Below are 25011 nucleotides of genomic sequence, written 5' to 3'. Positions count from 1 at the left end.
GTCAAGGAGAATATTGGGCTTCTTTAAAGAGAACACTCGAGTCATCAGCTAAAAACATCCAAAGCAGATCAGAGGTGGACTACAGTATATACCAGTGGTTCCAACCATTTTTTTTTTTACCAGGGACCTCTCTCCAACATTAGTATCAAAAGGAGTTATGAATCAGTTTTTGGTCAATTTTAGATTTGGTTTGGTTATTTGAGGTGCTGATTCAGAAAATTGCATTGGATAGACCACATCAGCTCTAGTTACTGATACAGGACATATGCTATCCAGTAGTCATCATCTACTCGCCCACAGAAAACCATATTTAATAATCAAGAGCTGATGTGGCTAATCTTTCATGGGTAGTCAGCCTTTCCCCTCCTGACATCCCAGTTGCTTTGTCACTATAAGAGGGTTTAGCGAGACCAGTTGCTCTCGTTGCTGCATGGTTTTGTGGCAAGTGTGTAGTAATGATGAGGTTGCAGATCATATTTTTGTTCTTGTGGACCATTGGTGAGTCGCCTAAGGGCTGAGAATAGCGGTATACAAATGAAGTAAATAAATAAATAAATAAATAAATAAATAAATACTGGTATATGCATCGATAAAGGACAGAAATGGTGCCACACTGGAGAGAGTAGAGGGGACATTGCTTCTTTTAGGTTCTCCCATGATGGACTGAGCTCTTGCTTTTTGCCACTCTTCTCAAAGAAGGGAATGGCGCCTATTTTTTTAATAAAATATTTGACTGGAGTTATACATGAGTATATCGAGGAAGTCATGAGAGAAACCAAAGGTTCCCAATCCCACCTTGCCCTTGTAAAGCTGATACAGCGATAGGAGACACTGTCAGGGGACATTCTCCAAACTTGTCATTCATTCTTTCTCCCTGGCAGTTTCTACAGGGAAATGCCAAAACATTTTGTACTTGATCTACGTTCCAACTCAAAAAGAAAAATGGTTTGGCAAAACTAAGACAGCGAAAGATTTACACCAGTGGTTCCCAACCTGTGGTCCATGGACCACCAGTGGTCTGTAATAACTAAAATATAGATCATGGTCTCACCGTTACTACTACGAAGAATAACAAAGCCCAACCAATAGTTTTTTCTTAGTGTCTTTGTTTTTAGGCCTGTGCCTGGGGTTATTTGGGGTGCCGATTCAGAAAATTGCATTGGATAGATCACAACAGCTCTAGATTATTAAATATGGTTTTCTGTGAGCGAACACATGGTGACTACTGGATAGGGTATGTTCTGTATCAGAAGTTAGAGCTGATGTGGTTTATCCAAAACAATTTTCTAAATCAGCACCCCAAATGACCAAACTGAGTCTAAGGTTGAGCAAAAACTGATTTGTAACCCTTTTGGTACTAATGTTGGAGAGTGGTCCCTGGTCAAAAAAAGGTTGGGAACCACTGATTTACAACTACAAGAGGTGACATGTGAGCCACATACTCATACATCCTGGACTTTTTTTTAAAAGATAAAAATGAGAAGACCAACACAGACCTCTTTTATGTCATTCTAGTATCTGAAATCATATATACATTCAATGCTTTGGAGCCAAAACCTAAGTGACAATTTGACTTAGGCTGGATCTATACTGTCCTATATCCAAAGATCTGATCTGCTTTGAACAGGATTGTATGAGTCTACAGTGCCCAATAGTCTGAGATAAGCAAATAATCTGGATTTTACATGGCAGTGTAGAAGTGGTTTTAGATAGATTGATTACTGTTGTTTATACCTGCAGCTATTGATTTTACCAGGGGGGGTTGTGAAGTGAGATATATATGTTGGCTGTTTTGTTACATTATTGTTTCTGCAATTTTTGTATTTTCCGTGTTTGCACCTTTGAATGCTTTGTCAGCCGCTCCGAGTCCCTCCGGGAGATGGCGGCAGGGTACAAATAAAGTTTAATTATTATTACTATTATTATTTTACTGACACAAAACACAGTATGACACAGCAAATGAAATATATATGCTGGATTTCGTATCACAAAATCACAAGTTAAACAGTTTAGAACTGTGTGAAGTATTTTCAAATGATGCGCGCAGATCCAAGTAAGGTGGCCTTTTGCAGTTGACAAATCGTGATTTTGTCGATGTATATTGTTTTCAAATGACAGCTGAGATCTTTTGGTACGGCAACCAGCGTACCAATTATCACTAGGACCACTTGTACTGGTTTATACTGGAGCCCTTGTTGATGAAGATGATTATTATTAGTTCAACATTCAGCAAGGAAAACAAGACCTTTTGGAAACAGATATACAGGGATAAGGCTTTATTTAACACAATATTTATTTAACACAAAGAGTTGGAAGAAAGAGCTACAATATTGCACTACAGAAAAATTATTTAAGTACTTCTCTTTTTAGTAAAACACAGAAGCTGCAAGTCGGCCACTTTTTAAAAAGTTCTCTTATCAGGTCTCTTGTTTGCAAAGAATATTATCTATATTATTATCTATATAAAAGATTATTTAAAAATAGACCAGGTGGGTGAATTCGCTGACAGAGTTTTTTCAGGTTAGGCAACTATATACAATGGTGACAAGCATCAGGTGACAAGATGAGGAATGGCATCTAGTAAGCACGTCGTTGATTCTGCAGCATTTCTTCCTAGTCTTCCAGCAAGTAGTTAGGGTTAACTACAAGAAAAGGGTCCTCGTCAAAGCTCTGTCCTTCCTCCGAATCCTTCAGTCCTGTCTGACTGAGCTCAATTAGAATGTGGTCCTGAAACAAGACAATTCTGAAGTCAGGTCAAGCTCCGAGAGTCTTATTATGTATGCTCTACAAATGACAATAAGCATGCTAAACTTCAAGTAACATGCCAGTTTTAAATATTGATTTACTGCCTTAATAAGAATGAGGATCAAAGCCTTAAAGCTCATCAGCCCCATAGTGCTATGCATACTAATGGATCTATGTGAATGCAACCATCCCACTCTCACCTACTATAGAAGATCAATATACCATATATACTCAAGTATAAGCCAAGTTTTACAGCCCCTTTTTAAGGCTGAAACCCCCCCCCCTCAACTTATACTCGAGTGAGGGTCTTAGTTGGCTTATATTCGGGTTAGTTTATACTCGAGTATATAGGTAATCAGAGTTGGATAGTCTTATCTTAAATTACTGTTTTAATATTCAAAATATTAAATATTCAAAAACATTTAACCTGATACCTCAATTAATGTAATTTTATTGGTATCGATTGATATTTTGAAATTTACCAGTAGCGGCTACATTTCCCACCCTCAGATTATACCCGAGTCAATACATTTTCCCATTTTTTTTTTGTGGTAAAAATAGGTGCCTCAGCTTTATATTCAGGTTGACTTATACTCGAGTATATATGGTAACTAACTGCGTATACAGTGAAATCGTACAAACGTCTATGTAGTATGCAGACTTTTAAAAACTCAATGATACTTACTGTTGGTTAGGTGAATATACCTAAGATATAAGATAAGATATACCTACATAAGATAGTCCAATCTTATGTAGTCCATAAGATTGGACTACAATCTTATGGACACCTTGCTGGGAGCATTTTTTTTGTTATGTCAGGAGCGACTTGAGAAACTGCAAGTCGCTTCTGGTGTGAGAGAACTGGCCATCTGCAAGGATATTGCCCAAGGGATGCCGGGATGTTTTGATGTTTTACCATCCTTGTGGGAGGTTTCTCTCATGTCCCTGCATGGGGAGCTGGAGCTGACAAGAGGGAGATCATCCGCGCTCTCCCCAGATTAAAACCTCTGACTTGATGGTCTTCAGTCCTGCCGGCACAAGGGTTAACCCACTGCGCCACTGGGGGCTCCTGGGAGCATATTAAACTGCAGCTTGTATGAGATGCAAGCCGCAAACGTACTGCGGAATACGACACATTAAATACAGTAGAACGTGCTTGAAGGTACATATGCATAAGATCAAAAGACCACATTAGTACTTCCTTCTGATAGTACACAGTGCACATCAATACTTTCTTCTTTCAAAGGTTTGATCCAAAGAGCTCAAGACTAGCATTTTGGCTTCAAAAAAGACCCCAAATGTACGTACATAATGAGTAAGGCGATGGATAACTTTTTCTATTATCTTCTTTTTATTGATGAGCTCTTCTTCAGAATCTATCTCTGACTCAATTTCCTTCAAGTACCAGTTGATGAGCTCACTTCTTTTTAAGGAGGCGTCGTCATCTTCTGCAAAAACAAAGGGAAAAAAACAAGTTTATCATTATGTATCAATAATCATGCCTCTGGTGGCACTGTGGGTTAAACCGCTGAGCTGCTGAACTTGCTGACTGAAAGGCTGGCGGTTGGAATCAAGGGAGATGGGTGAGCTCCCGCTGTCAGCCCCAGCTTCTGCCAACATAGCAGTTTGAACACATGCAAATGTGAGTAGATCAATAGGTACTGCTTTGGCGGGAAGGTAATGGCACTCAATGCAGTCATGCTGGCCACATGACCACAGACTACAGACTCTTTGCCTTAGAAGTGGAGATGAGCACCACCATCTAGAGTCGGACTCGACTAGACTTCATGTCAGGAGGAAACCTTTACCTTTACTTATCAATATTTACCTTTACTTATCAATAATCAGGTTAATATTTAGCATTTATATAACTCAAGTGGCCTTCACACACCTTATCTCAATGATCTGTAAGATATTGTAAGCAGTGAGGCAAAAGTAATCAGTATCAAGATCATGAGACATTTCCAGTCCTGCCCTCAGGTTGTCTTACTCAAAGAGAAAAAAAAGCATTTTGTGTGAAGATTTTAAAGAAAGGGAATAGAAATGTCTCCTTTCATCCTCTCCCGCAGAAATCCTGATATACAGATCACTCTTTATTTCTTCACTCAGCTTCTCAAACTTTTAGAGGTAGGCTAGCTCTCTTCTTACCTTCTTCCGATTTCCTCAGATGCATGACAAGGAGGTTGGATATTTTGCGATATTCAGGGAAACTTAGTCTTAAGGGAGCCTTGTGTGCTGATTCCTTGTCCCCATCATCTGCATGATCAGTTACACCATTCACCAAACCATTGACAGTAACGGGTTCTCCATTTCCTAGAAAACAAGGACAGGGGATGGTGTTTTGCATGTGCATCAGTCCAGGGCAGGGAATGAAAGATTTCAGTGGACATACATTATGAGGTAGGTCGTTCCAATGAACGTCCTATTTCATGGCTCAGAATGAAAACATACCTTATATACTTGAGTATAAGCCGAGTTTTTCAGCTTTTTTTTAAAGGCTGAAAAAGCCCCCCTCGGCTTATATTCGAGTCAAAGTTATTATTGTCTTTATTACATTATTTTAATCTATTATTATTATTATTATTATTATTATATTACATTTATTAATTTAATCTATTATTAAAATTACATTTATTGTTGTTGTTTATTTGTTTAGTCATTTCCGACTATTCATGACTCATGAACCAGCCCATGCCAGAGCTCCCTGTCGGCCGTCACCACCCCCAGCTCCTTCAAGTTCAATCCAGTCACTTCAAGGATCCCATCCATCCATCTTGCCCTTGGTCGGCCCCTCTCCCTTTTTCCTTCCATTTTCCCCAGCATAATTGTCTTCTTTAAGCTTTCCTGCCTTCTCATTATGTGGCCAAAGTACTTCATTTTTGCCTCTATTATCCTTCCCTCCAGTGAGCAGTCGGGCTTTATTTCCTGAAGTATGAACTGGTTGGGTCTTCTGGCGGTCCAAGGCACTCTCAGAACTTTCCTCCAACACCACAGTTCAAAAGCATCTCATTATTATATTTCTCATGTTTCTCTATTTATTATTGTTATTATTATTACATTTATTATTTTTCTCTATTATTATTACATTTATTATTTTACTCTATTATTATTGGTGTTACATTTACATTATTTTACTCTATTATTATTTTTATTATGACATTTCCATTATTTTACTCTATTTTTATTATTACATTTATTATTTTACTCTATTATTATTATTTTTATTACATGTATTATTTTACTCTTATTGGAAAGATACATAAGCACATTTACAATGAAGGTTAGAATAAATGGTTTAATCAGAATTGGACAGACTTATCTGAAATTACAGTTTTATGCACATATTCAAAAACATTTAACCTACTGATGCCTCAATTAATGTGATTAATGTAATGAGTCCCCTTCGGGGTGAGAAGAGCAGGGTATAAATATAGGAAATAAATAAATAGGAAATTTTATTGGTATCTATTTTTATTTTGAAATTTACCAGTATACGTTTTCCCAGTTTTTTTGTGGTAAAATTAGGTGCCTTGGATTGTATTTGGGTCGGCATACACTTGAGTATATACGGTAATTTAAGTTTTACACACATGTCCATCTGATGGTACACAGGACTAAAAAGTGTGTGTCTGTTTTTGAGAAAGAGAGCAGATATAGCTAAAATCCTACAAAACCGCCCCACGGTTTAGTAGGGGGACTCAGGGCAGTTACAACAAGAGGAATCAATGTACATAATATCAAAAAAAAAAAAAAAAGAAGAAGAAGAAGAAGAAGAAGAAGAAAGAATACTTCCTGCCCAAAGGCTTGATAGAAGGATGCCAAGCATCCCCATTCTTGCAAGAAATATATAGGAAAGTCATGATTAAAATGATCACTGACTGCACTTGAACTGGTCCTAGGAACAAACTAAGATGCTCCCATTATTGATTTAAGAGATTTCTATCTTGTCTTTGAGCACCAAAGTTTTTCTCTCAAGTAGGACTACATGGCTACCCACCTGCAACTCCGTCCTGGGCCTCATGCACTTCCATGGGCTGCTCCTCCTCCTCCTCCTCTTGGTCTAAGTTGATATCTGGAGTTTCAACTCGGATGATAGACTTATTTAATAACCTGAAAGCTTCCTTCACGTGTTTTGGATGAACCTAGTCAGAATGTTTAAGAAGAGACAGATGAACGTCTGTGGGTCCACACAAACCCCTCATAGGAGAAACAAACAAGCTCTAGAGTAGAGCTTTCCAAACATTTCAGGTTCACGACATGCATCATTTTGTGACGCAGTAATTTATGTTTTTTAGCAAACCAGAGGTTAAACCAATCTCTTATAAGAGATACAGACACATACATAAATTGTAATAATGAAAAGTATGGGGCTAAATTATGGGGGAGCTAAAAGCGGGAGCTCACCCCACTCCCCAGATTCAAACCGCTGATCTTCCAATCAGCAAGTTCAGCAATGCAGCAGTTTAACCTGCTGCGCCACTGTGCAACATAATTTTCATTTTTGTTTCTTGATTTATGATGGATAACTGTATAACCACATTCAGAAACAGATACATTTAACATTTTCATGGCCCTTCCATTCCAAGTGTCTCCAATCAAACAAGATTCTGCCATGATTAAACTTGAACCATGCCCGAATGATATATTTTAGTAGCAGAAAGCAAGTTAGGCATGCCAACAGGGAAATCTTGGTCAAGATCATCACGCCAAATGCTTCCCCATCACTTGCAGCTACCTCATCACAGCAGTGCATCCGTGCCATTGCTTCTGAAAGTCGGATCATGCTCTCCAGCTGTCGCACTGTGATCCTCCATGAAGATTTCGTAATGCCAGAGCCGTCCCGCTGGCGCAACCGCTTGTACTGCTCAACTATAAAATCTTCTGACTCTTTAGAAATCTATTGGAGGAAAGAAGAAAAAAGAGTGACAGCTACAGTGGAATTGGTCAGTGCTCACTACCTAATATGGAGCAATATACATTAACTAATATTCAATTGAAATCAACTCTGTATTTCCAGGCCCCACCATCCAATGAATATGGATTCAATTTATTTTTGGTTGCAATATATATGGTAATTTATTCAGGCAATGCAGATAAGAGTTTGTTCCAAGTCATGCTTAAATACTATTTATTGGATCAAGCAAAAGAGGCACCAACATCCAGAGAAAATATGACCTTGTATTCATAAATGGAAAGATTATCATTTGCATATGGGAATATGAGGAGAAAACCAGGATTAAAATACATACATATGTATATCAACTAGCCAGTAGTTCTCAACCTGTGGGTCCCCAGATGTTTTGGCCTTCAACACCCAGAAATCCTAAAAGCTGGTTAACTAGCTGGGATTTCTGGGAGTTGTAGGCCAAAACACCTGGGGACCCACAGGTTGAGAACCACTGAACTAGGGTTTGAAGCAACAATGCCACAGCTAAACAAAAACAGATGAAGGTGGTTGAGGAACCTTGGAGTAGTTTCCCAACTAAGTCCACAAATAAGAGAGCTGCTCTAGGAGTTCTAACACATTAGCTAGCACCATAGATAACTATACAAAAATCTTCATCTGTGAATCAATTTCCAGCTATGCAGCTTGAAAAAGACTAACAGCCAGATTCCATGCATTTTTGCTCAAACAACAAACACAATATTGATAAAAAGGGAAACACACTGGTAAGTTTGATTGACAGAGAAGTGACTGACAAAGAATTGGACCCCTATCAAGTTGCACTAACTGAATAAACCAACCCTGAATACTGTATTCTGTTAACATTACACAATGCACATCAATTATGGGAACTATAAGCATTGTCGGTACCTTTGGTTTGAACTGCCTGGCAAACAGAAGGTATCTTCGGATATCATCTAATGTATAAATGCGATCAATGGATTCTTCAATCCTAGAATGAAGATCCACGATGCGCCTAGCGATGGCGTAGTCTGTGACCTGTAGCAGGAGAAGCGTGGGTCAGAATACAATTCCAAAAACTCCAGCTAATAATGGATAAAAGCAACGGATTAACAATTATATACACAACTATGCAGAAAACCAAATGCAGCTAATTAACTTAAGTTTTTGCAACTGCTTTAGCAGAAGTAGCAATAGAACTGGGTCACTGAATACATGATTGGACATTATCTTTGTTCAGAGAACTAAATGTATTTATTTATTTACTTACTACATTTATATACTGCTTTTCTCCCCCTAAGGCAGTGGTTCTCAACCCTTGGGTCCCCAGATGTTTTGGACTTCAACGCCCAGAAATCCTAACAGCTGGTAAACTGGCTGGGATTTCTGGGAGTTGTAGGCCAAAAACATCTGGGGACCCCAGGTTGTGGACTACTGCCCTAAGGGAACTCAAAGGGGTTTCCAACATTATAAAGGCAAAATTCAATGCCGTGAAAACCAAAAAATACCAAGACAATAACATGTAACTATAAATTAACCTAACCAAATTAAAACATAAACATAAAAGAACATTTATACATAAAACATAAAAACTAAACCTCAATAATATAATAACATTTATATTAAAACCCACCAATAAACAACACGATTTAAAAATAGTTATTAAAACCATGGAAATGAACAAAATCTGGCTACCAGTATTTTTTTAAAAAACCTCTAAAATCAAGACAGTGAATAAAAAACAACACTCAGAAAACAGGGGGATTCCAGACAGGAATCAATCGGGCAGCTAATACCTCCCAACAAAGGATTCCCCCAGGCAGGAAGCAGCCAGGCTTTGAAGCTGCAAGGCCATTCAATGCTAATCATGGTGGCCAATTGCAACATTCACACCTGCCTCTAGTCCTTTCTCCCACCCTGGACATTCCACTTGCCTAGTTTTCAACAGACCTCACAACCTCTGAGGATGCCTGCCATAGACGTGGGTGAAACTTCAGGAAACAATACTTCTGGAACATGGTTATACAGCCTGGAAAACTCACAGCAACCCAGTGATTCCGGCAGTGAAAGCCATCGACAATACACTAGAAATAGCTGTAGACTATGCCTTACCTCATTGCATTCATCCACAAGAATAAAGAAGAGATCAAATCGAGACATGATGGGGGCAGAGAGGTTTATGTTCTGTTTCAAAGACTTTGCTCTGTCGTAACGCCCACCGATCGGATTCGCTGCTGCCAAAATGGAGGTCCTAGCATTTAAAGTAGCCTAACAACAAGCGAGAGGAAATCGTTATATGAAGCAAAGGTACTTGAAAGAAAGACAACGTTCACTGGTCTCTGGACATTTATCTCATCAATCATATAAGCAGCTCTACAAAGACAACAGTGGAAAGCTAATAATGGAATTATACTCTTGTTTTGGTATAAATTTGAGAAGTCTATGGGGATAGGTTTTTTTTTAAAAAAAAGTATATATCATCATCTAAGCAGGAGCCCCTGGTGGCACAATGGGGGTTAAACGAATTTCGCACCAAAACATTGCAATGTATTGAAACAACTGTGGGTCTGGGCAGGAGGCAGACTGTGTTGGATAATACAGAACATTGGATGAGTGAAGGTTGGATAAGCGAGACTCTACTGTAGAAGGAAAGTGACTGACAAGAGCAGTGGGAGCAGATACAGCCAAAGTATATGTCAGAATTCACAGAAATCTTTTATTTATAATAAAATATATAATATAATATTTATAATAAAATATATAATAAAATAAATAAATGGACTTAGTTGGGAAACTACTCCAGGGTTCCTCAACCACCTTCATCTGTTTTTGTTTAGCTGTGGCATTGTTGCTTCAAACCCTAGTTCAGTGGTTCTCAACCTGTGGGTCCCCAGGTGTTTTGCGTATATTTATATCTATACTGTATATGAAAAAGATTTCTGTGAATTCTGACATATACTTTGGCTGTAAGGTAAAGGTAAAGGTAGTCCCCTGACATTAAGTCCAGTCATGTCTGACTCTGGGGTGTGGTGCTCATCTCCATTTCTAAGCCGAAGAGCCAGCGTTGTCCGTAGACACCTCCAAGGTCATGTGGCCAGCATGACTGCATGGAGCGCCGTTACCTTCCCGCCGGAGCGGTACCTATTGATCTACTCACATTTGCATGTTTTCGAACTGCTAGGTTGGCAGAAGCTAGGGCTGACAGCGGAAGCTCACGCCGCTCCCCGGGATCGAACCTGCGACCTTTCGATCAACAAGCTCAGCAGCTCAGTGCTTTAACCCACTGCGCCACCTATCAGTTCATATATATAAAACTTCATTAAGACAAAGTATAACTCCAGCCATATATATATATGGCTAGAGTTACACTTAAAAATGTACCTGTTCTGACTTACATACAAATTGAACTTAAGAACAAACCTACAGACTCTATCTTGTTCATAACTTGGATATTATTATATTATTATTATATTTATTTATACCTTACTTTATCTCCCTAAAGGGGACTCAAAGAGGCTTGACATAAAGGCATTAATATACAAGTAAATATATACAAAAATACGAACATTAAAACAGAATTAAACACAAGTAGAATGTAAAGAATTCAGTTAAAATGGAATATGCATTAATATATAGTACCATAATATTATTGTATATACCAGTGATGTCAAACCTTTTAAAGATCGGGTGCCCACACTGGAGTGTGTGTGTGTGTGTGTGTGGGGGGGGGGGGGGGGAGCGGGAAGCATGCCATAGATTCACAATCACTGGTATATACCATAGTGTAACAACTATACATTGAAGCAAATCTTCCATTTACCTTGACTCCTGCTTTTGTAATGGATATGGTCTGCTGCTCCATTGCTTCATGAATGGCAACTTGATCTCTCACTTCCATTTTGTCAAATTCATCAATGCAGCACACTCCCTAGAGAAGAAGCAGGATGCAAGATCCATCAGCTCCCAAAACGAAACCGGGGGGGGGGGGGGGGGGGGGGCGCTCAGGGGGGTCTTTTTCTTTGAAGTGTTAAAAGTGCCACCAATGAGATAACATACATTATCTGCCAACATCAGAGCTCCAGCTTCAATGACAAATTCATGGGACTCTTCATCCTTGACGACAGCTGCTGTTAAGCCAGCAGCGCTGGAGGCCTTTCCGCTGGTGTACACGGCTCGGGGGCTGAATTCCTCCACGTGCCTGGGGGATATCAGGCAAAAGGCTATTTAACAACTCACAACAGAATGTAGCACTGTGATGATTCTAAAGTTCTGCAACACCATACTGCCCAACACCCAAGTGAAGGCTTTCATATGGGGACAATTTCATCCTAGATTATCTGTTTTCCTCCACCACAGGCATCCCAGTGTTTCTTACTCTCTCTATTGTTGTGGAATTTGCATGACCGCACCTACTGTCTCTCCCTTAACCCTTTCCTATTCTTTTCTAAGGCACACAGAAAACAGGAATTGATTAGCAACTGAACATACTAGACAGGTTTGGGGAGAATTCATCATGATTAATAGAAGTTGTAGATACTAGGATGTATAGTTCACCTGCAATCTAAAAGCACTATGAGCTCCACCAACAATGGACCTGGAACTACCTTGGCACAAAGAACCCCCATGACAAAAAAAATACTGGAGGTCTTTATAGGAGTTGTAGTTCACCTACATCCAGAGTGCACTATGAATTCAAACAATGATGAATCTGGACCAAACTTGGCATGCATACCCGATATACCCAAATTTGAATACTGGTGAGTTTTGAGGGGAATAGGCCTGGCCATTTTGAAGTTGTAGGTACTGGGATTTATAGTTCACCTGCAATCACTCAGAACTCCACCAAAGATGGAATTGGACCAAACTCGGCACACAGAGCCCCCACGACCAGTACAAAATACTGGAGCTCTTTAGGGAAAATTCACCTTGATTCACCTACATCCAGAGACCAATGTGAACCCAAACACCAATGGATCTGGACCAAACTTGGCATACATACCTGATATGCTGAAATTTGATTACTGGAGGGGATTGGGGGTAAGGGGAACTGATCTTCCTTTCTGGGAGTTGTAGCTCACTCACAATCAGAGAAAGCGTGACCTACACCAATGTTGGACCTGGACCAAACCGGGCACACAGAACCCTCATGACTAACTCAACCTACTGGAGAGGTTTGAGAGAACTGACTCACCATAGTGGGAGTTGTACTTTATCCTAGTGAGAGAGAGCACACTGAATCCCACCAATGATGCATCTAGAGCAAACTTGCCCAACATAACAATCTTTAAGTATTGATGGGAGTTTTTTGGGGTTAACCTGGCATGATGTGAGTATGTAGTTCACCCACAACCTTAGGCATTTTGTACAATTAAAAATGGACTTTTTCAAATAACCCGGGCAATGTTGTGTACCAAGGTGGTATAAAATAAAATTAAACAAGACAAATCACTCTGTGACAGAAGGCAAGCACTATATGCAGAACATCCCAAGTTTAATGCCTTGTACCTCCAGCTAAGGAGTGAAAACTATCCTGTCTGAAATTGAGGAGATAATGTGATAGATACAAGAATAAGATGACCAATGATTTGATTCAAAAAAGGAAGCTTCCAAAACTTACTTAAGGAACTGACTCTTGGCAGTACTTGGATCGCCGACAACACAGACATTGATGTCGCCACGCAAGGAAGTTTCTTCTGCGGTTGTCTTAGGTACCCCACCAAACAGCATAAGTAGGACCCCTCGCTTAACTTCATCATTACCTGCATTTCAAATAATAAATTGTAGGTAGGTAAAAGAGATTTTAGGAAGGCTCAAATTCAAAGTGAACTCTAGTAGCTGATTTTTACCACCATGGTGTGATCAGCCTGCATTCTACCTATTTCACTGGTGGCTTCAAATCACGGGGTGGAGATATTTGGCCCTCTGGAATTTCCATTATTCTTTGTCACTTACATAGCTGCAACTGGACTGAAAGAAGATACAGTCCCACCATGTTTGGAGGGCCACAGGTGTCCTTTTAAGTGGAGTTTCAGCATTTGATGGCCTCTCCTTCTCTGTGGGGGTTTAATCAGAGGCTGGGTGGCTATGAGAGTGCTTTATATAGATGTTCCTGCGTGGCACAATGGGGTTGGACTGGAAGGTCCTTTGGGTATCTTCCAACTCTACAATTCCATGCCACATGGCCTTTTTGGGACCAGATCTTTGATATGCCAGTTTTCTGACTGAACACTGTTGACTTAGTGTATGTATCCCCATCATTTATTTATTTATTTATTACGACATTTATATGCCCCCTTCTTACCTCAAAGGGGACTCAGCGGCTTACAAGATATATATATATATATATATATGTATGTGTATATATATATATATATATATATATACACACACACACACACACTCTCTCTCATACAATATGGACGACGAAACTGGATCACGATTTTAGTCATGAGATGCATTGGATTGTTATTGTTGTGCCAATATTGTGTATTATGCTTTTATGGTTTTAAATTGTATATTGTTGACTGTTGTATTTTGTTGTAAACCGCGTTGAGTCGCCAGCTAGGCTGAGAAACGGCGGTATACAAGTAAAGTAAATAAATAAATAAATAAAATATATTATTAGCATAGTACAATATCAATATTAAATATTACTATATTGTACTATACCATTATATTGTAATATTATTAGTAATATTACATGTAATATAAATATATAATTATATCATATTAGTATTAGTATTATATTGCATTACATTATAATATTATAAATATTATATGTATATACAATATATTACATTACATTATTAGCATATAATAATATATTGGGATAGAGCCAAACTGCCCCTTCCATATTTACAAAGGCCTCTTTCTTTCATTGAAGTGACTGAAAGATATCAAAAAACTATATTGATCAACTACAGAACTGTCCAACCCTTGGGAGCAGGAGATTGCAGAAGGGACAAGCAGCAAGAATATCCTCCTTCTCCAGAGGGTTTTTTTTCCACAGGAACTTTGGATTCAACCCACCATCTCTAAAATATAATTCAGTTCAAAGATAACTACAGTTCGTAACAATTACTTTTGGAGTGCTGGTACTGAAGGGGATTGATTCTGAGGTCTACATGAACTAAGACACATTACCATTCAGGTTTATCACTTGCTATTACGGTCCAGAGGTTACTTGATAAGAAAGGGACAGAGAGATGACCTAGACAGATATGTACACAACATTACATGAAATAACTGAAAAATGAACCTCTCGTGGAACGTCAGGCATACACAAGTGATGTAGAGCAGAGTTTATTAAAAGTGTCCACTTGCGACCCCTTTTGGCCCCAGAAATGTTTACGTGTATATAGGGTATGTAAAAGACGTCTGAAAATCAAACATTTACTGATAACAAATCAACATTTGCAAGGGTTGGTAAACAGATTAGTTTTCCTTTTTGTGGAGCACAGCTGAAGCACCTTCTGCAGAGTTCACTGTAAACATGGCATAAACAGATTCATGCAAATGTCTAAAACAGACACTGGATGATGTTCAGAAAGCTTTTACTGTTGCCAAAGTTTTGGGACCACCACAGTGAGCTAAGAGGACCAAATTTGTGGTTGGGACCCACAGTTTTAGAAGCAGTAATACAGAGTGCATGAAATCATGTCTGATGAATAAAAAGGGTTGAAATCACGGGTGGTAGTTATGCAGCTTTTAAGTACTCTACAACTTTGATACTACCATCTTTCTCTCCTGCACTTTCTCTTATACACAGTCACTCATGAGCCTACATACACAATGCTAGAAACTTTAATTATATGTATCCCTTTTTCTCTCAAAAGGGGTGAAGCCTTTACTGAGACAAATGTGTGTTGGATGATTCAGTCTATCAGAGTTTTTACATAGACCTAACATAATATTAGCCACAGATATATAATGCTGTAACCAGGCCTTACCATGTATGGTAGGAAAGAGACTGGTGCAAAGGTTGTGATAGAGATTTTTATCCTGGCTCATTTCAAACACTTTTTCCCACTCCTTTACTGTCATCTGGTTTTTAATGCTTTCCGCAGTCTGCTCCTCATCTCGTAGCTCTTTGCCACCAAACTAAAACCAAAGAAAGTTACAAATATGTGAAAATACTGAATAGACTGGGCCCTTGCTGACACAATGAGTTAAACCACTGAGCTGCTGTACTTGCTAACCAAAAGGTTGACGGTCCGAATCTGGGGAGTGGGGTGAGCTGTTAGGCCCAGCAATTCGAAAATATGCAAATGTGAATATATCCCTGTATTTGCATATAAATACACAATGAGGGGTGAAGCAGTGGGTGAAACCGCTAAACTGTGGAACTTGCTGACCGAAAGATCGGTGGTTCGAATCCACAGGACAGGGTGAGCTCCCGCTGCTAGCCCCAGTTTCTGCCAACCTAGCAGTTTGAAAACATGCAAGTATGAGTAGATCACTAGGTATGGCTTCAGCAGGAAAGTAACAGCACTCCATGCAGTTATGCTGGTCACATGACCTTGGAGGCACCTACGGACAACACTGGCTCTTTGGCCTAGAAATGGAGATGAGCACTCCCCCCCCCCCCCCCCCCCCCAGAGTCAGACACGACTAGACTTAATATCAGGGTAAAACCTTTAGTTTTACTTACTTCATAGACTAGAAGATAGTTTCATTAAGGAAAGTCAATTTTGGCTTGATAAAGGAAAGTACAAAGCCTTAGGAAGAAAGGATTATTTTTGCTAACTGCAAGGAAACAAAATGAACTTGTAGCTCTAGATTGTAATCACTGGCATGAAAGGAGAAATTATATGCACAATTACAGCAACATGATAGGTTTGGTGAAAAGAGAGCAATTCATTGTACGTTTCAATATTGAAGGAAGTAGAGGCTAATTAAATTTCTTCAAAAATTTTTAAATCTATTTTCCTTAAAAAATCTTACCCGTGGGTTTGTTGGTGCAACGTAACAAGCTAGAAAGACCAGCTTATAGGATAACTCTCTAACGCCCAGCGCTCGAAGTCCTCTGATGCCTTCTGTTTCATAACCTTCTTTCCCAGCCACACGAGAACTAGTTTCTGCCCTCACACCTAGGAAACCAAGACCTAAGATCAGCACAAGGAACTCTTGGGAATAATCTCTCTTATACACATCCATAAAGAGAAACAACAGTCCTACAAAAGCAACATTTCAAAATGCAGGTAGGAATGGCACACTTGACTCTTAAATTTATTTTATTTATTTATATATCCATCAGCACTTGAGAACCCATCATCACAGAGAGCACACCTTATATTCTCAATTGCTTGTTCATTCCCCAAATGCATATACAAACATCAAACTTAGAGTTACAAACATCAGGGGGAGAGACAACAGGAAGTGAAAAGACTCTACCCCTCAGAAGGGAAATTTACTCCTGGAAGAGATATCATGGCGAATAGGTGTCTCTACCGAAGTTTTAGCACCAATTCTTGTTTCTACAACAATCCAATTTTTCCAAAATCAAATTGTCAAAGGGTCAGAAAGCTAGATGAAATCTTCTGAATAGGGGCACAGGCAGCAATACAAACGTCACAGGGGTGTCAATCCTTCCATATATATAAGGTTTTTATGATTCTCAACTTGCATCCCAAAGAGACAGAGCTCTAAACATAAATATAGTACACCTGTGTATTATACAAGGGATTCATTCCATTCCAGTAATATAATTTTCATGCAATCTGGAACCCCATTTTTCTAACTTGAAATGAACAGTCCTGAGCTTTTGGACAAAGCATACCATAGAATCACTCTGGGGTATCTAGAAATGCCTAGAGAAGTCTTTGTTGGATTTAAGTTGCATTTTTAAAATAATAATATTTTTTTTGAAAAAAGTAGTGTTCTTTCCAGGTCTCCAGTGCAATTTTATGATTAACTTCCAGCCAAATTCCTAATGGAAGTTGACAATGGAATAATAATACTATCTAAGAAAATCTGAAAAAAATGTTCCTGATTTGAAAATGTTATTTCCTGTTTAATTGTGTGGCACTTAATTTTAAACCAGTTGCTATACTCCAGGAACATTGTTTTTGTTGCTGCCACTAACTATGTTGAATTGGTTGAGACTCAATGAGATATTAACTGAAAAACCGTAGCAAAATGTACTGCTGGATGTTCCGCAAAACAAAGTTTTTAAAGTTTAATAAACTTTCCCCATGTTTTTATGATAGAACCAATTAGGAAATGACATTTATAACCCAGGAACAAAAATTGTGTTACATAGTGTGATAATAATAACAAACGGTACAGTAAAGCTAGAGGCTGAGAGAATACTTCTCTAGACATTTTTAAGGTCCTCCAGAGAAATTCTGTCATTCAAACCCCTTCACGTATAAATGAAACCATGTTCAATGGGATTACATAATAAGCTTTTTCACTGTACATAGATAAATGATAGGGAATGTCACTTAATCCAAGGGCCAAATGCAATTTTAGGAGTCACATTCTAGCAGCATGTAGAGGAAAAAGTATAGGATCAAAAACACCAGGAGAATTTCCAAACTGGTAGAATAGAGACATTTGGATTTGTCAGAGGGTGGTCTCTAACGCTGCAGTGCTCTGGAAGGACCCCACTGACCTGGGGTGGAGAGCTGAGCCACATCAGGCACCACAATGAGGGAACCGGTGAAGTCACACTTGTCCCCAGCCTGGGCTGATTCCACGGCTTCCGCACGCAAGATCACCTCAACACAACGAGGAATGCTCCCCCGAGGGAGTTCGGCCTGGGTTTCCTGAATACGAACCTGGTAAGAGAGGGAAGAAAGGGATACAGAACCTGAAAAGGGCAAAATTCAACCCAATAGTTCTGAGACCAAAACATATGGCACCTTGTCTAATATCGATCAAATACATAAAGCAAAAAGAAGCCAATACACAGGGGGCCATGTTGACCTTTGCAAGCATTTTAGCTTCTCCTAAAGAAAGGGCAAATCTCATGGGGAGCACTGTCAAAAAGAATATTGTTTCTGTCATGTTAGCAGGTACCTTTGTGGGGAAAAAGGAGAGAGACTGAGGCTGCAATAGAAAAGACAAAAAAAAAAACCAAAACACCAAAGGAAGCTCACTTCACAGTGAAAAGATCCCTCCAAAATGGCAACAGTTTCTGAACACCACTTATTTTCACTAATCTGTTGTGCAATATTTACACTGGACTTTGCAGAAAATGCTTCAGCTGTACTTCATTAAAAAAATCAACCTGTTTAGCATGCCTTACACATGCTGATTTATTATCAGTACATGTTTAATTTTGGTATTTTATATATCTATATTCAATGGGTCAGGTAAAGATTTCTTGTGTGGAAAAAAAATAATAGTGCTCTATCACTTGTGCTAAAAATAGCTCTTTGTTGGCAGTTTTCTTCTTTAAAAGTAGATAAATGTATGTTCTATATCTGTGATCTTATAAATACATGAATATATGATTTGTGTAAGGTACATTTAAAGATTGATTACATTTAAAGATTGATTAATTCCTACAGGTAAAACACCAGGTTGCCTCAACATCTCTCTGGGTAACTATTGATCCCACTGTCCTGTGAGTAATACTGTCTATGTTTACATGGCACACTGTGTGCACAGTCTTTCACATGGTGCTGTAAAAATAGATCAATTTAAACCATGTTCACCACAGAAAATTGCTCTTAATAGCAGAAAAACTCTCACTCTGTCTCAATCTAATTTACTTGAATTAAGCAAACAAAACATTTTCAAGTCTAAAGCAGACTGTTGTTATGGCAGTACGTTACCAAAGCTATCAACACGTATTTTATTTTTAAATGAATGTTTCGCCACTTGCAAAAAAAGAAAATCAAAACCACCAATCAGTAACTTTCATAGTTGAATGGGGATTTTAATTTGAATCTGGGTTTGTTAGATCAGGAAGCCTACAAGATAGTCTTTAGCGGTTTTTGCTGTTTAACATGATTCTAATTGTCTGTTTTTTTCTCAAAATGAGAAAACTCAGCTTGGTATTTGCACTGAACTGAAAACTGTTTTTCAACCCTGAATTCGAATCGTGATGTGCATGGCAAGCACAGAACATGGCTTCTATGGTGGTAAAATAAAATAGCAACCTGTAATTTGCTTCTTACAAAGAATAAGAGGAGACAAAGAGCGACATGTACCGAAGTCTTGGCATTCTTAAAAACTAGTTACTATCACACCAAACAAAGGCTTGCCATTATATCTACTCCATTGCTTCCTGAAAAGCCAACCCAGATGCTACATCACACTTCCACAATAGTAAGTCAACTTCAGAAAAACTAGGTGAAAATGAATTGTTATTCAATTACCTTTTGAAAGTCAACGAATCGTGACTTGTTGGTGTCTAGAAGGAATCGCTTCCTATTGGCACAGACGGGGTTTCTGCAGATGTTGGGCTGTGTGTACTTGAACTGTTGCTCCACATCTTTGATCACTGTTTGGCAATCCAGGCACAGGAAGGTCCCACTTACCAGCTCCGGGTGGACAGGGTGGGTGCGAACCACCTGCCCGCTAATACACATCAGTGAGCCAATGCGAGCCGATGTCATTTCTCGGATTCTGTTGAGAGAATAAAGCCATCTTGAATGTTTTCCTCCACAAGCCAGACACATATATCACATAGTGATTACAAGCTCCACTACAACCTATTGCTTCCTACAGACAGTTATGTTTGGCAAGTATAATTTTTCTTTAGCTATGAATGAGAAGGTATCTTCTGTGCTTACATTGGTGGATAATATTATTTGTAAGTGCATCTACAAAAAAAGAAAAGAAATAAATAATGCAGTATGACACCACTTGAACTGCCCTGACTCAGTGCTATAGAGTCCTGAGAGTTGTAGTTTTATATGATTTTTTTCTCTGCCAAAGATTGTCTCAGGAAACTACAACTCCCATGGTTCCATTGCATTGCACTGTGGCAGTTACAGTGGTGTCAAATTGTACTAATTTTACAGTGTAGATGCCCCTGATGACACCTACAAAATTTTGCTCTGTGATGGTTCCAATGTTCCAAAGAACATGAGTTGTTGACTTTCATTTATATTCTCACTCACATACACAGTAACGAGAAAACATTTATGAACCTTATATGGTCGTCACATATTTTCAGTTTAAAATGTTATATGATCTTAACCTAACCCTAAAATACTAGGCAAAGAATATATAAAGATAAAGGTAAAAGTTTCCCCTTGACGTTAAGTCTAGTCGAGTCCAAATCTGGGGGGTGGTACTCATCTCCATTTCTAAGCAGAAGAGCCAGCATTGTCCATAAAAAAAGAAATTATGCCCCCAAAGTTTCGTGAGGTGGCATCACTCCTTTTGAATTAACCATGCCACCATAAAAGAGGAGCTAATATACAGGAGGATACATAAGAGATAAGATGTACAAAAAACAAACAAAAAAACCCTCAGCACTCATGAAAATTAATAAACAAGAGAGAGGCTATACAAAAAAACCTCACACATAGCTAAAGCAATAGGACAATCTGCTCTGGTGCCCTATATGTTCAGAGGCCTTGAACTGTGATCCAGCATTCACAATGGATCTTCTTGCCAAGCTGAATACTTTTATCTTCCCAATAGAAACCACACTTCATGCTCACTATCTTCAGAGATGCTTACTTGTGCCTAGAAGGCAGGTCTTGAAAAGCCACATAGAAGTCCTTGTTGGGAGGGACATTTCCGTGGTCTCTGGCAAATGTCCTTACAGCTCGACATAAGTAAGGATAGACTCTGAAACGAAAGCAAGATTTTAGTGATACAAACTTTTCTGGCTTTAGACTTAAGAATTTCTTCAAAAGGCATCAAAGTGCATGGGAGTGTACCTTATTAGCAAAGTTTAAATGAGCAAGCCAACAAATGTATTTGACTTCAAAAGAACTGTGGTGGGACTGTGGCACAGCTGGCTGGGAGTCAGCTGCATTAAGATCACTACTGACCAAAAGGTCATGAGTCTGAAGCCAGCCCGAGTCGGAGTGAGCTTCCAACAAATTTTGTAGGTTGCTGTCAACCTTTGCAGCCTGAAATACAGTTGCATCTGTCAAGTAGGAAATTTAGGTACCGCTTATGCGGGAGGCTAATTTACGACTCCATGCAAAGCATGCAAAGAATGAGGAAGTACTTCATCAGTGTCACAAATGGACCCTGAAGCAACAGCTCCCGTGGTGGCCAGAATACCCTCATGAAAAAAGCTGGAATGTTATATAGCCTCTGTGTGTCTGTCTATATATGTTGTGTGTCTATGGCATTGAATGTTTGCCATGTATATCCGCCCAGAGTCCCCTGCGGGGTGAGAAGGGCAGAATATAAATACTGCAAGTAAATAACGAGATAAATAAATAAATAGTTTATATCTTATTTTTACATCATGTTTTTGGAACAAAATGTGCTGAAATCAAAGTTTTTTTGTTGTTTTTTTAAAATCCTGATTAGTTGACATTTCACTTATCAGAATAAAAAAAATCTCATAAAGTTGCTTTAAGGAAGCAAAAAATATTAAAAGGGATTTTTTTCATTGCCAAAATATGTCCTCTATAGGAAATGCTTTAGGTGATTCTGTTTTTTTTTTTTTTTTGCCACAGTCTCACTTGATACTTGTGGCCCTTCCATACAGCCATATATATATATCAAGCCAGAAAGTCCCACAATATCTGCTTTGAATTGGGTTATCTGAGTCTACACTGCCATATATTCCTGTTCAAAGCGGAAAATGTGTGATTTTATTCAGCTGTGTGGAAGGGGCCTCTGTCCTCCAGCATGACTCTATGGCAACATCCAACAGAAGTAGTTCATTTCAGTAGTGTTTGCTTTTTCCCATGAGAAGTCCAGTAACGTATCTCCCACAGATACAAACCTATTACTAACTTCAAGTTCCTTAACACCTTGGATAAAGTTAGTGATAACACAAAAAGCAGGTCAATAAAGAAGTTGGGACAGTCTCACCTGTAGAACTCCTCCTGGATGGTGGTCGCAAGCTGCTGATTAGCCTGCTCCAGGTCCTGAAAGCTTACAATTAATGTGTTTCTCTCTGGGCGGATCAACTCCTCGGCATCTCTCAAGTATTTAACTCCGCCATCACTGTCCTGGAACCTGAAAAAGGCAGTGTTTCAGGGAAGAGCTTTGCAAAAACATTTTCAAGATGTAATGCAAGTATAGAAGAAAAAACAACAAAGCATTAATGGGGGAAACTGATCCATTCAGACAACTGAGGCAGCTCTAATGCTTAATGAATGCTAGCAAACTAGCATAGACTAGGGGTGCCTCTACCCCAGGCCTGGGCAAACTTGGGCCTTCCAGGTGTTTTGGACTTCCACTCCCACCATTCCTAACAGCCTCAGGCCCCTTCCTTTCCCCCCTCAGCCGCTTAAGCGGCTGAGGGGGGAAAGGAAAGGGCCTGAGGCTGTTAGGAATGGTGGGAGTGGAAGTCCAAAACACCTGGAAGGCCCAAGTTGGCCCAAACCTGGGGTAGAGGCACTGGAGGACTGCAGCTCCCAGGATCCCCAAACCAGGGAGGGCCCACTCACTCCTCGAGGAAGTCCTGGAAGAGCTTCTGGCACTTCTCGGCCACCTCATCGCGGATCTGCTTGAGCGCCGCGTTGCCCGCCGCCGCACCAGCCTCTCCTGCAGCCGCCAAGTCCATCACGCCAATACCAGGAGAATGGAAGGGATTTCGCGCCACCAACCCGCGCCGCGCCCAATCAGAAGCCTCCGCGCCTGGTGCCCCGCCCCTTTCGAATGTTACGCCGGCAACTTTTTCGCGCCAAACCAGAGGAAACAGGAAGCGGAGAGAAGAGGGGTGGCTGTGGACGTTCTTCTTAAAGGGGCCTCCCCAAAGCCGGAGGACAAGAATTGGAGACGGTGGGGGAATGGTGCTGTCTTCACGGGCGCCTTTTACCTCTCCTCCAATTGATCTACATTGCTGCTTTCGAACTGCTAGCTTCTGGTTGACCAAAAAAGGCAGATTAAAACCCTTGACTTAATCCTCCTGGCCTGTTATGCCTCAAATGTGTAGCATTTTTATTTTATTTTATCTGAAGATGCTTGCCATAGATGCAGGCGAAACGTCAGGAGAGGATGCTTCTAGAACATGGCCACATAGCCCGAAAAACCTATAACAACCCATATTTATTTATTTACAGTAGGTAAAGGTTTCCCCTGACATGGAAGTCCAGTCGTGTCCAACTCTGGGGTGTGGTGCTCATCTCCATTTCTAAGCCGAAGAGCTAGCGTTGTCCATAGACACCTCCAAGGTCATGTGGCCAGCATGACTGCATGGAGCACTGTTACCTTCCTGCCAGAGTGGTATCTATTCATCTACTCACATTTGCATGTTTTCAAACTGCTAGGTTGGCAGGAGCTGGGGCTAATAGCGGAAGCTCACGCCGCTCCCGGGTTTGAACCTGTGACCTTTCAGTCAACAAGCTCAGCAGCTCAGCTCTTTAACCCACTGCGCCACCGGGGGCTCCTGCCCTTTTCACCCCGCAGGGACTCAGGGCGGATCGCAATGCACATATACATGGCAAACATTCAATGCCATAGACACACAACATATTTATTATTTGGTTTACTTCTACCCCGCCCTTCTGACCCCGAAGGGGTGACAGACGCACAGAGGCTATTTAACTTTCCAGCTCCATCAGGGTATGCTTCGAATTCCGGCTATCAGGGGAGTTGTCGCTTCACTGTCTACTTGTGACACCGATGGAGTACTTCCTTATTCATTTGCATGCTGCTGGAGATTTTTTATGGCATCGTAAATTAGTTAAACTACCCTCCCCGCATAAGCGGCACCTAAACTTCCTACTTGAAAGATGCAAATGTCTTTCAGTCTGCAAAGGTCAACAGCAAGCTAGACAAATGGTCAGGAGCTTACTTCTACCCGGGCTGGTCTTGACCTCATGACCAGTAGTGATTTTAATGTAGCTGACTCCCAACCAGCTGCGCCACAACCTGATCCATAAAGAGGGTTGTGCAAATTATGGAGTAGCTTCATTTTGCTTTCAGTAGGAACCTTTAAGTTGGACCATATTTTTGGCTGCAATCCCCATTTGGCTGAACAATATAAAATTATGACAACATCAGATCGCAGTGCAGATATTATCATTTCATATCTGGCTACAGGGAAATGCTTCTGTAGTTTTCCAATGTCAATGCTGCCAAAAAAAAAAAAAAAGCTTGCCAATTAAAGACAAGGAAAAATGTGGCCAGGTTGCCTTCCTCCATAAAAAGATCTTCATTGTTAATTATTTTTGTTAACTAAGATATAACAAAAATCTTTAACTATGATGGTCTTTTTTATGGGCGAGGGCAACCTGGCCCCCTTTTTCCTTATCTTTAAT

General features: G+C 39.8%; 1 protein-coding gene across 1 annotated transcript; it reads right to left on the bottom strand.

Moving 5' to 3' along the window:
- Window positions 1–2261: 2261 nt before the first annotated feature.
- Window positions 2262–23356, bottom strand: MCM6 (minichromosome maintenance complex component 6). The gene is made up of 17 exons (XM_060776043.2): window positions 23197–23356; window positions 22616–22762; window positions 21296–21406; window positions 19981–20230; window positions 18267–18432; window positions 16595–16740; window positions 15601–15751; window positions 13269–13410; window positions 11708–11849; window positions 11472–11579; window positions 9764–9919; window positions 8561–8689; window positions 7481–7642; window positions 6743–6887; window positions 4894–5058; window positions 4054–4193; window positions 2262–2727 (listed from the first exon to the last, which is right to left on the bottom strand). Exons 1-17 carry the CDS (start codon window positions 23310–23312, stop codon window positions 2614–2616), a joined length of 2490 nt encoding a protein of 829 aa, XP_060632026.2. The 5' UTR covers window positions 23313–23356; the 3' UTR covers window positions 2262–2613.
- Window positions 23357–25011: the final 1655 nt, after the last annotated feature.

This window comes from Anolis sagrei, chromosome 1, assembly GCF_037176765.1.
Source record: "Anolis sagrei isolate rAnoSag1 chromosome 1, rAnoSag1.mat, whole genome shotgun sequence".
Classification (NCBI taxonomy): domain Eukaryota; kingdom Metazoa; phylum Chordata; class Lepidosauria; order Squamata; family Dactyloidae; genus Anolis; species Anolis sagrei.
This window is presented reverse-complemented; position numbering and strand designations above follow the sequence as displayed.

Excerpts from the sequence above, each read along its gene's own strand:
- MCM6 (XM_060776043.2), bottom strand. The coding sequence starts at position 23,312 with ATGGACTTGGCGGCTGCAGGAGAGGCTGGTGCGGCGGCGGGCAACGCG. Across the intron at positions 7,643-8,560 it reads CCAGGCAGTTCAAACCAAAG|ATTTCTAAAGAGTCAGAAGA; the intron begins GTACCGACAATG and ends TTCCTCCAATAG. Across the intron at positions 2,728-4,053 it reads TCCATCGCCTTACTCATTAT|GACCACATTCTAATTGAGCT; the intron begins GTACGTACATTT and ends GTCTTGTTTCAG.